General features: G+C 42.0%; 1 protein-coding gene across 2 annotated transcripts in view; it reads right to left on the bottom strand.

Annotated features, from left to right (window-relative positions):
* Positions 1 to 10,662, bottom strand: part of LOC130030527 (targeting protein for Xklp2-like) — a 37,306-nt gene extending 26,644 nt beyond the window's left edge. For both annotated transcript variants that reach the window (XM_056121848.1, XM_056121846.1), the window contains exons 1-4: positions 10,498 to 10,662; positions 6,412 to 6,531; positions 3,410 to 3,533; positions 948 to 1,073 (exon numbers count right to left, since the gene is read on the bottom strand). In XM_056121848.1, coding sequence (XP_055977823.1) covers positions 948 to 1,073; positions 3,410 to 3,533; positions 6,412 to 6,531; positions 10,498 to 10,603 — 476 coding nt within the window. In that variant the 5' untranslated portion in view covers positions 10,604 to 10,662. The remainder of the gene's footprint in view (positions 1 to 947; positions 1,074 to 3,409; positions 3,534 to 6,411; positions 6,532 to 10,497) is intronic.
* Positions 10,663 to 14,813: the final 4,151 nt, after the last annotated feature.

Consider the following 14,813-nt stretch of genomic DNA (forward strand, 5'->3'; position numbering starts at 1 on the left):
GCAAATTCCACATGCACCATAGTGACTTCAGATGTACTATTTGCAATTTTACTCTACTGGTTCTCATTTAAATTCAGGGGGGAAAAATAAATTTAGAAGAGAAAACATACCTTCCTGGCACATTATGTCTGCCCTTCGCTTTGTCTGGGGAAGACTCATTCTTTTCTTGTTGAGCACTGCCTTCTTCCTCTTCCTCTGGCTTCTTTTTGCTATTAGAACTTAAATTCAAAAGAACAAAAAAGTATTTTCTCTATTCCCTAAATGAGGTTTCTACACAAACCTCCTACCATTCATGGCACGAAAATTTCCTCATTTCTAGCTTGCTCTTCAAACCCTTGAACACATATCTTGCTTGTCTGCTTGCTTCTTTGCTCATTTCCACTCTGGAGAAGCCTGTTTTCTATCCCTTTCCCTATCCTCACATCTTTCTAAATAAATTTTAATACAAACAACTTTGTTTTACTAAAAAAGTAAAAAATAAAATTTTCTCATTTCTGGGCTGGAAAAGTAGTCCAGCAAATAGAGCATTTGCCTTGCACACAGCCAACCCATGTTCAATTCCCAGCACCACATACGGTCCCCATGAGCCCTACAAGGAGTGATCCCTAATCACTGCCAAAAGTGACTCCTGAGCTCATTGTCAGGATTAAGCTCTGAGTATCACTGAATGTGGCCTAAACCCTTTACCCCCTCCCACAAGAAAAAGACTCAGAGATACTGTTCTGGCATTATTCAAACTTGGAACCAAGGGAAAAGACTTTTAGAATTCTGCGAAGCAAATAAATCACTATTTTCTAAACCTCTGGCTGAATAGGCTATTCAAGCAAAAAAAAAAAAAAATCCCTAACTAATAAAAATCAAAACAAACATCATGTATTCTGTTTGCTATTAAACACTATATCAATGGGTTAAACCTATGCCCACTGACAAAAGCTGGAGCTACTTACACTCTCATTTTCTTGGAGGGTGGAATTTCATGGATTACAGGAGTAGCACATCTCTTGGCTTTCATTTTAACATCTTGCTTTTCTTTCTGCTCCAAATTCTTCTGAGCAGAGAGTCTAATAGATCTTCTATGATAGAGGAATTGACAAAATTTATCTGTGACAAATGTATCTACTACAGACAGGAAAATGTTCTAAGAAACATGAAACTATAATTAAATTACATATGTCAAAAAGTCTAATAATGGATCGAAGACATGTAGCCCCCAAAAAAACAAAACAAAAAATTTTAACCATTCTCAAAATTTAGCATTTGTTTATATTTTAGCATCAACTTAGTACCTCAAAATAAAAACCCCTTAAAATACTGAATCCATAGATTAATTAAGGAGAACTTAATTAATTATAATATTGGGTATCCCAATCCATTAACATGATGTAGTGTTACCAATATTTTTGTTTGTTTGGGTTCTCTGTTTTGTTTCTGGGCCATACCTGGCTGTGCTCAGAGCTTAATCCTGGCTCTGCTCAGGGATCATTCCTGGTGGTGCTCGGGCAAGTGTTTGGGGTGTCAGGGGTCAAACCTGGACTGACTGTGTGCAAGCAAATGCCCGACACACTGCACTATCGCTCCGGCCTCTGTATATAAAAGTGTCTTTGCTTTGACTCAGAGTACCTAATTTTCAAATCTTCATTATGAAAATTTTTTAAGTATTTAAAAGTAAACAATTATATAATGAGGAGCTGGAGCGATAGCACAGTGGGTAGGGTGTTTGCCTTGCACGCGGCCAACTTGGGTTCGATTCCCAGCATCCCATATGGTCCCCCAAGTACCACCAGGAGTAATTCCTGAGTGCAGGAGCCAGGCGTAACCCCTGTGCAACGTTGGGTGTGACCCAAAAAGGAAAAAAAAAAAGAATTATACAATGAACCGATAGGGTGCTCTTTCTGTTTCAAAATGTTTCAACACAGGGCTGAAAGATAGTACAGTGTATAATGTACTTGTCTTGTACCCCCTGACCAACCCCCTGGACTCAGAAGTAATCCCTGAGCACAGATGGATAAGTCCAATCCCCCTTTCTCAAAATAAAAGGAATTATGGGGGACCAGAGATGGTACAGGGGGTAAGGCACTCATTAGCCTTGCATACAACCAACCCTAGTTGTATGTCACACATCACCTATGAAGTCACACATCATAGCCAGGAAAGATCCTAGAGTACAGAGCCAGGAGTTGGCAAGCACCTCCAGATGTGGACCAACCAACCCCCCACCCCAATAATAAACATAACTAAGGGTTAGAGAAAGTTCAATGCGCTGAGTACATGCTTTACAAGCAGGTAAATCTCATCCCCAGAACCATAGGATCCCCAAGCACTGCTGGGAGCAACTCCAGACCACACAGCCAGGCGGAGCCCAAAAGCCTAAATAAGTATGTAAATAAAATATAATAAACTATCATTGGGGCTGGAGTGATAGCGTAGCGGGTAGGGCGTTTGCCTTGCATGCGGCCGACCTGGGTTCGATCCCCGGCATCCCATATGGTCCCCCAAGCACCGCCAGGAGTAATTCCTGAGTGCAGAGCCAGGAATAACCCCTGAGCATCATTGGATGTGACCCAAAAAGTAAAAATAAATAAACTACAATTAAAGAGACTGAGAATACCAAGGGGTTAACTAGGATGTGAAGCAACTTGAACTCTCATATAGCGCTAGTGGGAATAGAAAGTGGTAGTCACTTTGGAAAATATTCTGGCTGCTTCTTATGAAGACACACTTAACAAGATGGCCTAGTAATTCTATCAGGATAAACTCTTGCCCTCACAAAGACCTACAGGCATGTATTCATATCAGCTTTAATCATAATGGTCCAAAAATGGAAACAACTCAAATATAGCTCTACTGGAGAATGAATAATGAGATATAAAAGAACATTATAGACAATTCCAATTTTTTTCTTTTTTCTTGCGTCACATCTGGTGATGCACAGGGATTACTTCTGGTTCACGCACTCAGAAATTAGTCCTGGCGGTGCTCAGGGGACCATATGGGATGCTGGGAATCGAACCCGGGTCAGTTGCACGCAAGGCAAACGCCCTACCCGCTGTGCTATCACTCCAGCCCCAATTCCAATTTTTAAAACATACAACAGTTAAGACTGATCTATGAAAAACTGTTAAAGTAAATGTAAAATTGTAAACATGTTAATGGTAGACAAAGCAAAGTTTTGAAATCGAATCGATTGGGTGAATCATAGCTCTGAAATAAAACTTACCTTGAATGAGCAATTTAGTACCCCTTAGTCCTTACATAAAAATTTCAGCTTATTACCTAAAACTCACATTATAACTATCAAATAAGAGAACACAGTCTTACACAGAATCTTATACATAATAGTGCTCTGTCAAGTAACCATTCTTTAAGTATTATTCATCTAACCTCCACATTCAAGCCCTGAAAGTCTTACCTCTGAGGTTGGTTTGGAGTACTTCTAGTCTTAGTTCCCTTGACTTCTGGGAAAGAACGAGAATTTAATGAAATGGACTGTTCCACCAGATTTTCTTTTTCAGTCTCTTTGTAAGTATTGTCAACTGCAAAAGAACATGTACTAGTCAGCATTAAAATGCCAAGCGAGGGGGCCAGAGCACGTAGGGCGTTTGCCCTGCACACAGCTGACCTGGGTTCGATCCCTGGCATCTCATATGGTCCCCCAAGCACCGCCAGGAGTGATTCCTGAGTGCAAAGCCAGCAGTAATCCCTTAGCATTGCTGGGTGTGACCCAAAAAGCCATAAATAAATAAATATGTCAAGTGAATGAATTAGAAAAAGCACGCGTGCATACACACACACACACACACACACACACACACACACACACACACACACACCCCTTAATACAGTATCCCAGGTTGAAAAATTACCCTCAGCAACAGAACTTAGTTGCAGAGAAATCTTAAGGAGAAGGCCAATTTGTAAAAAGGTTCTTTAGTTGAAGCAGAAACGAAGTATCAAGATATCACCTTAGGAATAAAGCATCCCAAACACATCCTCATATCATATCCGAAGATAAACAGAGATAGAATTCTGGAAGTTTCCTTGCAAAACACAGGACCCAAAAGAAGAGAGAGAGAACAAGGGGGAATGCCCTGCCACAGAGGCAGGGTGGGATGGGGGGGATGAGGGGTGGGAGGGATGCTGGGACCCGTGGTGGTGGAGGATGGGCGCTGGTAGAGGGATGGGTACTTGATCATTGTATAACTGAAACCCAAGCACAAAAATTTTTAAGTCTATAACTGTACCTCATGGTGTTTCACTAATTAAAAAAAAATTTTTTTAAATTCTGTAAGTTTCTAAAGATAAATAGAAACACCTAAGAATCAACTAATGTGATAAGCAATTAATCCCTCATCAGCAATACAGTATCATTAAAAATCTGGGGCCAGAGCAATAGTACAGCAGATACAACACTTGCCTGGCACGTGACCGACCTAGTTTCGATTCCCCAGCATCCCATATGGTCCCTTGAGCACCGCCAAGAGTGATTCCTCAGTGCAGAGCCAGAAGTAACCCCTGAGCAATACTAGGTGTGGCCCAAAAGCCAAATAATAGCAACAATAACAATAATAGGCTTGATCTCTCAGCAGGAGTTCTCCCCTGAACATGTTTATCACTTGCTCGTCTGTCTCTTTCTGCTTTTTTCTACCGTGGAGCCCATGTTCCCGCTTGAGCATATTTCCTCTCTTTCTCTTAGTCATGTCTAAGTAAATTTGTTCAATTAAAAACCATCCTGTTTCACTAAATATTAATAATAGGGGTCGGAGTGATAGTACGGGGGTAGGGCACTTGCCTTCCACACAGCTGACCTGAGTTTGATCCCCAGAACCCCACATGGTCCCCCAAGCCTTGAGGAGTGATCCCTAAGTGCAGAGCGAGGAGTAAGCCCTGAACACAGCTGTATGGCCCAGAACCCAAAATAATAATGTCTTTTTCTTCTATCATTCTACATTGATGATGAAATAAACTTGGCCTGAATAAGCAAAGCAAATCATCTTTATGTGGCCAGGGGTTGGACGTGGAATTTAAGGAATCAAGGAATGCAACTGCATCAAACTAACTAGCCTGAAATCAAACAGAACTTGTAAATCAAACTGCAAATAGTGCTGATATAATTACATTAGTGTGTATAATGCCAACAGTTCAGTTTAAAATAGTATGAAGACCAGAGAAATGGATCAAAGGACTAAACAGAATGATTTGCAGCCTAGAGATCCAGGTTTCACTGGCACTACATAGTCCCCTGAACACTGCCAGGTGTGGCAAACAAATAAAACAGTATGAGCTGGAGCTGGAAATGTGGTTCAACTTGAGCACAAAACTAACACATGCAAAGCACTGGGTTTCATCTCCTGCACCACATGCCCTCAGCCCCTACCACCACCAGGAGCGCCACAGAGGCTGGCCAAGAGGTGAAGTACCAGCCTCCAAATGTGAGGCTCTAATGGCTCTGGAGCATTGCTATCGGAGTTCCCACCACAATTGCAACAACAAAATAAAAAATGTTAAAAAAGAATGCAGGGGCTGGAGAGATAGCACAGCAGGTAGGGCATTTGCCTTGCATGCGGCTGACCCGGGTTCGATTCCCAGCATCCCATATGGTCCCCTGAGCACCACCAGGAGTAATTCCTGAGTGAAAAGCCAGGAGTAACCCCTATGCATCTCCGGGTATGACCCAAAAATAAAAAAAATAAAAATAAAAAAGGATGCAACACTTGGGGGCTGAAGAGACAGTACAGCAGGTAGGACACGCTTGCCCTACACATGACCAACCCCAGGTTCAATCCCTGGCACTCCATTTGGTCCCCCAAGCCCTGCCAGGGATGATTCCAGAGTGCAGAGCCAGGAACAAGCCCTGAACACTGCCAGTCAAAAAACAAAACAAAACAAAAAAGATACACAACATTCAAGAAAAGGTATACTGCAATAGGAAAAAGGAGATATTTTATCGCAAAGAATTCTGATATTACCAAAGTCATATATCCCTGACACTACATATGGTTCCCCAAACCCCACCAGGAGTGTCAAGTTCAGAAGCAGTAGTAGTCCACTGGGTATGGCCCAAAATATCCACAAAAAAACAAAACAAAAAAAAAATCCGAAAGAAAAGTTGTTAGGCCAGAGATAATACAGGAAACTGACACTGGTTTAATATCCAGCATTGCATATGGTTCCCCAAAACTGCTAGAAGGGACCCTTGAGCATGAAGTCAGGAATATCCCCTGACCACTTCCAGGCATGGCCCAAATCCCACTACCACAAATACAAAAAAAAAAAAAAAAAAACAGACCTAAATACATGAGGGGGTAAATCAAGGTATATAGCATTTAGGTAATTTCCTCAGATCCCTCAAACTCCTAATACACTGTCCTATGATTCTCCCAGGGAGCATTTTTAAAAGATGCTCTTTCTTACTTGTTCTCAAAGGAGTAACAATAGCTTGCTGGAGATTAGTCTTTCTCAAAGGAGTTTTCTGAGGAAATCCTGTTGGACAATTCTTCCCCGGAAACTTATTCTCCAAATTGGCCTTCTCATCTGTGAAAACATAAGATTACTCTCATCCACACATTCAATAAGGAAGCAAAATAAATCAGAAATGTACTTAAAAGACAGTGGTAAGCCCCTTCTAGCTCATTTGGCAAACTTCAAGTGATCCAAAGTAAAAGAAAAACAAATGACATATCAGAGACAGAAATTTAAAAAAAAAAAAAAACCTAATATACTGACAATACTGAACAATGTATTAGAGAAAAAAAGAAGTGCAGGCTCTCCAATGCAAATAGCGCCTTATCTTTGCTTAAACACATTTAAGATTATCCAACCATAAATTGGCTTTAGCCCCACGTTAATACATCATTTTCATTTTAAAGAACACTATGACCACTGAGATCTGTGTGGCTTACAAGAGACATAATGGTTGGACTTCTTAAATTCTGGGAAATTTGAGATATGTAAGGCTGGAATGGAGCTAATCTCTCATAAGGAATTTTATCTTAGATTTTGCTGTACCCAAATATCAGTGCAAAGAAGTCAAGGCTTTGTTCTTCCCATACTTTAATAGAAACTTTAGGAATACAGTGAGCCTCACAAATAAATGTAATACTCTGACTGCAACTATGTTTTTTAAAAGTGATTATTTAGAAGAAAATTACAAAGTAATATATTAGAATTAAGGTCATTTTTAGAAAGTAGGCTTAATTTTAAATGCAATATTAGTTGGAAGAAAGAAACTAACAGAACTTAGGTAATTTTGGAAAACAATGGAATTTTAAACTGATTTTTTTAATTAATTCTTTAGATTATATTTGATAGTGTTATTAGCTAACATCTTTCTTGTAAAAAAAAAATTGACAGCCATTCCTCAGGAACTTGTAAAACAGAAACAAAGAGACTCTGAGTGGCGGCTGTATCTCAGTGGTAGAGCACTTACCTTGCACCCGTAAGGTACAGGGTTTGATCCCCAGCACCATACATGTGAGAAAGAGAGAGTTGGTCAGGGAGAGAGAATAAACCAATAGGGCTGCTGAGTCACAGATGGTCATCTTATCCATTCTTCCAACCACACTGCTTCCAATAAGACACTCCCTTTTCAGGGTCTGAGAAGCTATCCCCACTGAATATCATTAAGTCCTTTTCCAGGCAAATGATACATGCCATCACTGCATTATAAGTGACAAATGCAGCTTATAATTAACTCATTTTTGTCCCCTATTATGAGTTCTCCTAACAAAGAAGATAAGAATTTGAGGGGCTGGAGCAGTAACAGCGGGTAGAGTGCTTGCCTTGCACACAGCTGACCTGAGTTCACTCCTCACTACATATACATATAGGAGCATGTATATGGTCCCCTGAGACCTTAGGAGTGCTCCCTGAGCTCAGAGCCAGCAGTAAGCCCTGCGTACCAAAAGGTGTGACCCCAAAACAAAACAAAACAAAATTTTAGGAAACTGAGGCCCCATACTGGGCCAATTTCATCAGGGCACTCCAGATGAAGCAGGTGCCGTCTCCCTGCTTACTACAGATGGAATCCCGGTGACCAAAAGCTTCCACAAGCAAGGCCCAAGTATGTGGGTTCCAGGACTGAATCTCCAGGCCACACGGGCTGTCCTGGGTTGTCCCTTCCCACGTTCCCGCCCACCCAGCAGACTGGCTGTCACTCCCACAATTTGCCTCCAGGCACCATCGTAGTGCACCAACAGTTCTGGCCCAGAGACACAGCAGCAAGTCGCAGAAGACACCACAGCACCGGAGATCTCTCCAGGTGATTTTAAAACTACTATCTTGACTGTGGTAGTAGCTATACCGAGCCAATTTCACCGGGGTACCCCAGATGGAGCAGGTGCAGTCTCCCCGTCTACTCCAGATGGAATCCCAGTGACCAAGAGCTTCCACAAGCAATTATGCGGGTTCCAGGACTGAATCTCCAGGCTGAATGGCAGCAGAGGACCTGGGCTGTCCCTCCCTGGGTCCCTGCCCGCCCAGCAGACTGGTTGTCACGCCCACAATCTGCCTCTGGGCTCCATCTTAGTGCACCAACCGCCCTGGCCCAGAGACTCCCAAGTGAATCCCAAAATGTATTAGTGCCATACATACAGAGATGTCTCTGGAACCAAATCATTTACAATCTAGAAATTTACATTTACAATCGTGGTCGTGCGAGCTCTCATGATACTAAAATTGAGCAATGGAGAATAAGTTATCTAGCGTCTTCCCCTGGCAGGTAGACTTGAATGGTGGTAGGAAATTTCGAGCAAAACATACTGCTCAAAATGAGAGAGACTACTGGGGAAATTGTGCCATAGAGGCAGGGTGAGGACTGGGATGCGGGTGGTAGAAAATGTGCAATGGTGGAGGGAGTTCCATCCAAATGTGCAAGGGTGTGCCATCATTGTATGGCTGAGTCTCAAATATGAAAGCTTTTTAACTCATCTCACAATGATACAATTAAAAAAAAAAGTAATGTGGAGTTCATGCCCAATTCAGTCAGCTTAATCAATGGCTGAACAAACAGCAGTACTCCTACATTATTTAAAAAAAAAAAAAAGACAAAAAACTAAAATGAAGATATTCCATCAACTATTACCTTGCTAGCACTGATCTCACTTTATAGTATTATCCTAAAGTATTACAAACAACCAAACCATATTCTTATTCATTCTTAGCCCAGTATTATGGTTTGTGTCATATCACACAACCCAACATCAGTCCATCCTAGCTCTGTCTGGGGACTGGGTTATATTTGGAAAAGTGATCTATAATCCCTCCACTTAAAAATGAACTGAAGAAGGGAGTGGGAGGGTGTCAAAGAGATAGCTCAATAGGCTAGAGCACCTGTTTTGCATGCAAGAGGCCTGGTTTCAATTCCTGGCACGTCATGGTATCCCAAGCACTGCCAGAAGTGACTCCCAAGCACCGAGCCAAGAACAGGCCCCAAATATGGTCAATGTAGACCAAAACCAAAACAAACAAAAAGCCAATACAAGGATTCTTGTGATTTTAAAACTATCTTGACTGTGGTAGTAGCTATAACAAAACTACACAGGTGATAGTAATTATATAGAATGTAATATCCTTAAGCAAAAATTAGAAGAGAGAAAGCCTAAAGACACCTGAAAAAGTCTAGGACTGTCTCAACACCAAGACCCTATTTGTATATTGTACTGTACCTGTGCCCAATGGCAACAGAGCACATTTTATGTGGCAGCTACCACCACAGACATGTTTTGAGTGTAGAGTTTCACGAAACTAATCTGTTATTCCCCTCCTCCCCCCGTGTCCCCAGTTTATTTTATTTATTTACTTTTGCTTTTTGGGTCACATCTGGCGATGCTCAGGGGTTACTCCTGGCTCTGCACTCAGGAATTACTCCTGGCGGTGCTCAGGGGACCATATGGGATGCTGGGAATCAAACCCGGGTTGGCCGTGTGCAAGACAAACACCCTACCCACTGTGCTATCGCTCCAGCCCCCTTTGTCCCCGCTTTTTTTTCTGTTTTGGGGCCACACCTTGCAATGCTCAGGAAATTACTCTTGGCTCCATACTCTGGGATTATTTTCAGGGTGTTCAATCAGGAGACCATGTGGCACCCAGGATGAATCCAGAGATTCTGCATGCAAAGCATGTCCTCCAGCTCTCTGAGCCATCTCACTGGCCTGAAATATGTCCCAACAGAAAAATAATATTGATTTTTACTAAAAGTTCATCATTTCCATGATAACAAAGCATCTTGGTGTGGGGGTGGGATAGTACAGCAGGGAGGGTGCTTGCCATGCATGTAGCCAACTCCCCAGGTTTGGTCTCCAGCATCCCATATGGAACCATGAGCACCACCAGGAATATTTTCCGAGTGCAAAGCCAGGAGACTCTCATGAACATCTCCAGCTGTGGCCCCAAAATGAAACAAACAAGAAAGCATCTTGGTGCACAAAAAAAAAAATTTTAGTTTTGTGTTCATCCATTTCTTTTCACTAACCTAAAAATGAAGAGAAAGCAGATACTTACCAAACCAAGAATCTATGTTTTCTGTATCTTCTTCATCAACCAAAGATGTAAAATTAATGAAGTCCGAGGGAGCATCATAGGAATAAGAGGTTTTTAGTTGCGACATTGTCTCCCACTGTCCCACAGAACAAGTTTCTGCCAGTTTTCGTTGTCACTCTTCCAAACAAGTCGCCTTCTAAAGAAAGAAATTATCCAGAAAATTATTTTACAATACTCTGATACATTAACACCCTAGCAATTACTTTGCTTTTACTACCACATTTGCACTTCTAGAATTCACCTCAATAACAAACTTACTTTTCAAATCAAACTAAAGTTAACTTTGCTTTTCTGGTAACTTGAAGACACTCTGAGTTAGAATCAAAAAATTACAAAGTTTAATTGAGTATCTTCACTATGTCACTGATTGTGCTGGTGGGTGTTTTATATTATTTTTTATTCTCCCTTTATCTGTTATTTTCTCATTTCTAGTCTCAGTCACATCTAATTTGCTTGTTCTGCCCTCAATAACCCCATTTCTAGGGGCTGGAGTGATAGCACAGCGGGTAGGGCGTTTGCCTTGCACGCGGCCGGCCCAGGTTCAATTCCCAGCATCCCATATGGTCCCCCGGGCACCGACAGGAGTCATTCCTGAGTGCAGAGCCAGAAGTAACCCCTGAGCATCGCCAGGTGTGACCCAAAAAAAAAAAAAAATCCAATTTCTAAAACATACCATTAACTTTTATTACCCTACCAACCAAAATCTTACTCATCAAAGTCCAATTCAATTACCTAGTATTTTATTTCAATTTTCCTCTCTCTATATAATCATTGCTCTCCAAACCATCATGCTTTGTTGACCCCCAATTTTCTATTATTTAAATATGAAAATCACTCTTTGTAGACTATAAGTTCCTAAAGAGAAGTATGGTTTTACAACTTTATTTAGATACTGCATCCAGCAGGTGTTTAGAAATTTGTATAAAGGCTCAATGTAACTTTGCCAATTGAAGATTTTCATTCTTCAGAAATATTTTCTTGTATTAAGAGCTGGGGAAATATCTCAAAGGTGTAGAGCACACACCTTGCATGCTTGGGACCCCCCCAAGTTTGATCCCCACTACCACCTGGCCCCTAATACTACTGGGTGGTGCACAATGCCAGGCCAAACATCACCAAGACCAGTCATCAGGTCTATGAGGCCTACTGTTGGACAGCTTACCACCAAAAATTCAATTAAAATACTTAAACTGAGGGGCCAGAACGATAGCAAAGTGAGTAGGGTGCTCCCCTTGAGTGCAATCGACATGGGTTTAATCTTCAGCATCTCATGACCCCCGAGCCTTGCCAGACTGATACCTGAGTGCAGAGCCAGGAGTAAGTTCTGAGCACCACCAGGTATCATCCAAAAAAACAAAAGAAAAATATTTCCTTAAATTTAGGAGCTGGAGAAATAAGAGAGTGGTAAGGTGTTTGCATGTATAAGGCCCCAAGTTTGATGCCTGGCATCCCATATGGTCCCCCGAGCCTACCAGGAGTGAGTCCTAAGTGCAGAGTCAGGAGAAAGCCCTGAGCACAACCAGATTGTGGCCCAAAAAAACAAAGAACCAACTTGACAAAAAAAACCCTAAAATTTAAAACACCATCCTAAGCAAAAGAATATGTCCTAGCAAAGTTCATAAAATGGGGTTAGAACGTGGCTCAAGAGCTTTACAGAACATGATTCACATGTATACTCCAGGACAGCCATTATTGAGGAAGTCTCCTGGATGGAAACTCTCTAAGTTTGGAGGAATCACAGGCAGTTCTGGACAATAAGAATGAAGTAGGTGAAAACAAAAACAAAAAAGAATGAAATAGGAACCCACTAAGAAATTCACAGGAAAAACTCTTACTTTCTTGATAGTTATTGCCCTTGCTCCTGCCCCTCTCCCTTGTCTATTTGCCTTTCGTTGAAGGTAGACGTAACAGCAGAGCTTTAGCACTAATTGTATATAAATAAGTGGATCATCAAGAAAATAAGATGTTATATCTGACATCATCAAACATTAATGATTAATTTTTTGATTTTTAAATGATTAAAAATTAACAACCTATCTGCAAATGTTTCATGTGATAATAATTTTCTTTTTTAAGTCATTAGTCACATTTTTCTGTCACTTATAGCCAAAAATAAACCCAGCTAAAAAGTCCAAAATTCTTTTTTTTAAAAAAAAAAAGCTTTTTGGGTCACACCCGGCAATGCTCAGGGGTTACTCCTGGCTCTGCACTCAGAAATTTCTCCTGGCAGTGCTCAGGGGACCATATGGGATGCGGGGAATTGAACCCGGGTCAGCCGCGTGCAAGGCAAACGCCCTACCCGCTGTGTTATCACTCCAGCCCCAAAAGTCCAAAATTCTTGACTTATCTCTGACACTCATTCAATGTATATAACAACACACAAGTCTACCTACCTCTATCTGCTTCTCATAAACAAAAAGGAAGAGGTATTTCAAGTGGTATTAACACTGCTTTTTCATCTACTGATTCTTGTCCTTTCCCTCACCACACTTCTACTCAAAATCTTTAATGAAAGATTTCCCAGCAACTAATGATTTAAATTTCCTTGTTGGAGGCCTAGAACAATGGATCAATGGTAAGAAGTGCCTGTTTATAAGCATGGAACCTCAAGTTTTCTCCCTGGTACCCCCACACTTGCCAAGCACAATACCAGAGGCTCTGCTGAACGGGACCCCCGAGCCACAAGAGAGCGTGCACGTGGTATAAGGTAAGCATATGTAAGTACTACAAGCAAAGTACTGAACCCCAACAAGTGCTGTAACTGAAAAATGTACAAGCACTGCAGTCAGGAGTGCTTGTACTCCCGCTCTAAAAGATCAAGTGTGTGAGCATCACAGATCAGGGCCAGCACTTCAACCAGAAAGTACACAGGCACCAAAACTTAATGAATGTGACCCCTGGAGAGCAATGTGTCCAAAAGCCACAGTGAAAATGTGCAGTCCCCAGCAAGCACCTTGGGGGTCACAACTAAAGCATGTGACCCCCAAGGAGTCCCAAAGGCCAAGTGTGTGAGCACCACAACCTCATGTGTGTGTACAGCCCCTAGTCATCAACAAAGAGGAGGCTAAATAAGTAAATAAATAAATAAAATTCCCGTGCTGTGAACAAACATGCTTGAAGACATGGGAAAATCCTGGATTCCCATGATCTCAATTCCTAACCCAGGTCACTGGGAACACTTCCCAGGCAGGAATGTAACGAAGACAACTAAAACTGGGGGAGGGCAAAGGCAGGAATGTAATATAGAGCAATCTACTTAGCCTCCTAAAAACCATAATTGCACCAAAACATGCTGCTGAAAACCACTGGAAAGTATTCAAATTTAATACCTCACACCCTTTCCCGCCCCTTCTCAATTATATAACTATACTTCTAGCTCATCCAAATGCCAATTTGCATTTTTACTTTTGTGTGTGTGTGTGTGTGTCACACCCGGCATTGCACAGGGGTTACTCCTGGCTTGTGCACTCAGGAATTACTCCTGGCAGTGCTCGGGGGATCATATGGGATGCTGGGAATCGAACCCAGGTTGGCCAGGTGCAAGGCAAATGCCCTACCCACTGTGCTATTGCTCCAGCCCCTGCATTTTTCCTTTTGATAGATATTGTCAAACACAGAAATTTACCTTAGTTATTTATGCATATGTAAGTAAAAGAAAGTTCACTATAGCACATTTCCATTTGTGTTAAAAAGAAACAGACAGTGGGCGAGAGATAGTACAATACACAGACAGCACAGATTTGATCCCCAAGGCACCAACCAGATGATCCCAAATGCCTGCCAAGAATGATCCCTGAGCGCAGAGCCAGGCCTGAACCCTGAGCACAACGGGGTATGGCCCAAAAACAAAACAAAAAAGAAACAGAGATAGTACCAGGAGATAAAACACCCTTGCAGGCCTGATTTGATCCCCAGCACTTCAGATAATTATTTCTCTGAACACTGCCTGGGGTCACTACAGCCAAAAGTCAAGAGCTAGGAACAGGTCTCAGTACTTCAGGATGTGGCCCAAACCACACTCCAGAGAGAGAGGGAGCTGGGGAGATAGCTCAGGTGGCTGGAATATAAGAGCCGTATGTCCAAGAATCCAAGTCTAGTACCACCTACCCCTAGTACTGCCAGGTGTAGTTCAGAGGCCCCCTGAGAACTGCTGGGGTAGCCCTGGTAGATCCAAGTGCCACCAGGCTAGAGCCACAATGCCAAACCTTAGCACTGAGCAGTCTGGCACAGGTGGGCAGTATTCCCAGGAGTGGCCCCAAAAGCCCCTGTACTCTGCC

Source organism: Sorex fumeus, unplaced genomic scaffold (genome assembly GCF_029834395.1).
Source record: "Sorex fumeus unplaced genomic scaffold, SorFum_2.1 ptg000044l, whole genome shotgun sequence".
Lineage (NCBI taxonomy): Eukaryota > Metazoa > Chordata > Mammalia > Eulipotyphla > Soricidae > Sorex > Sorex fumeus.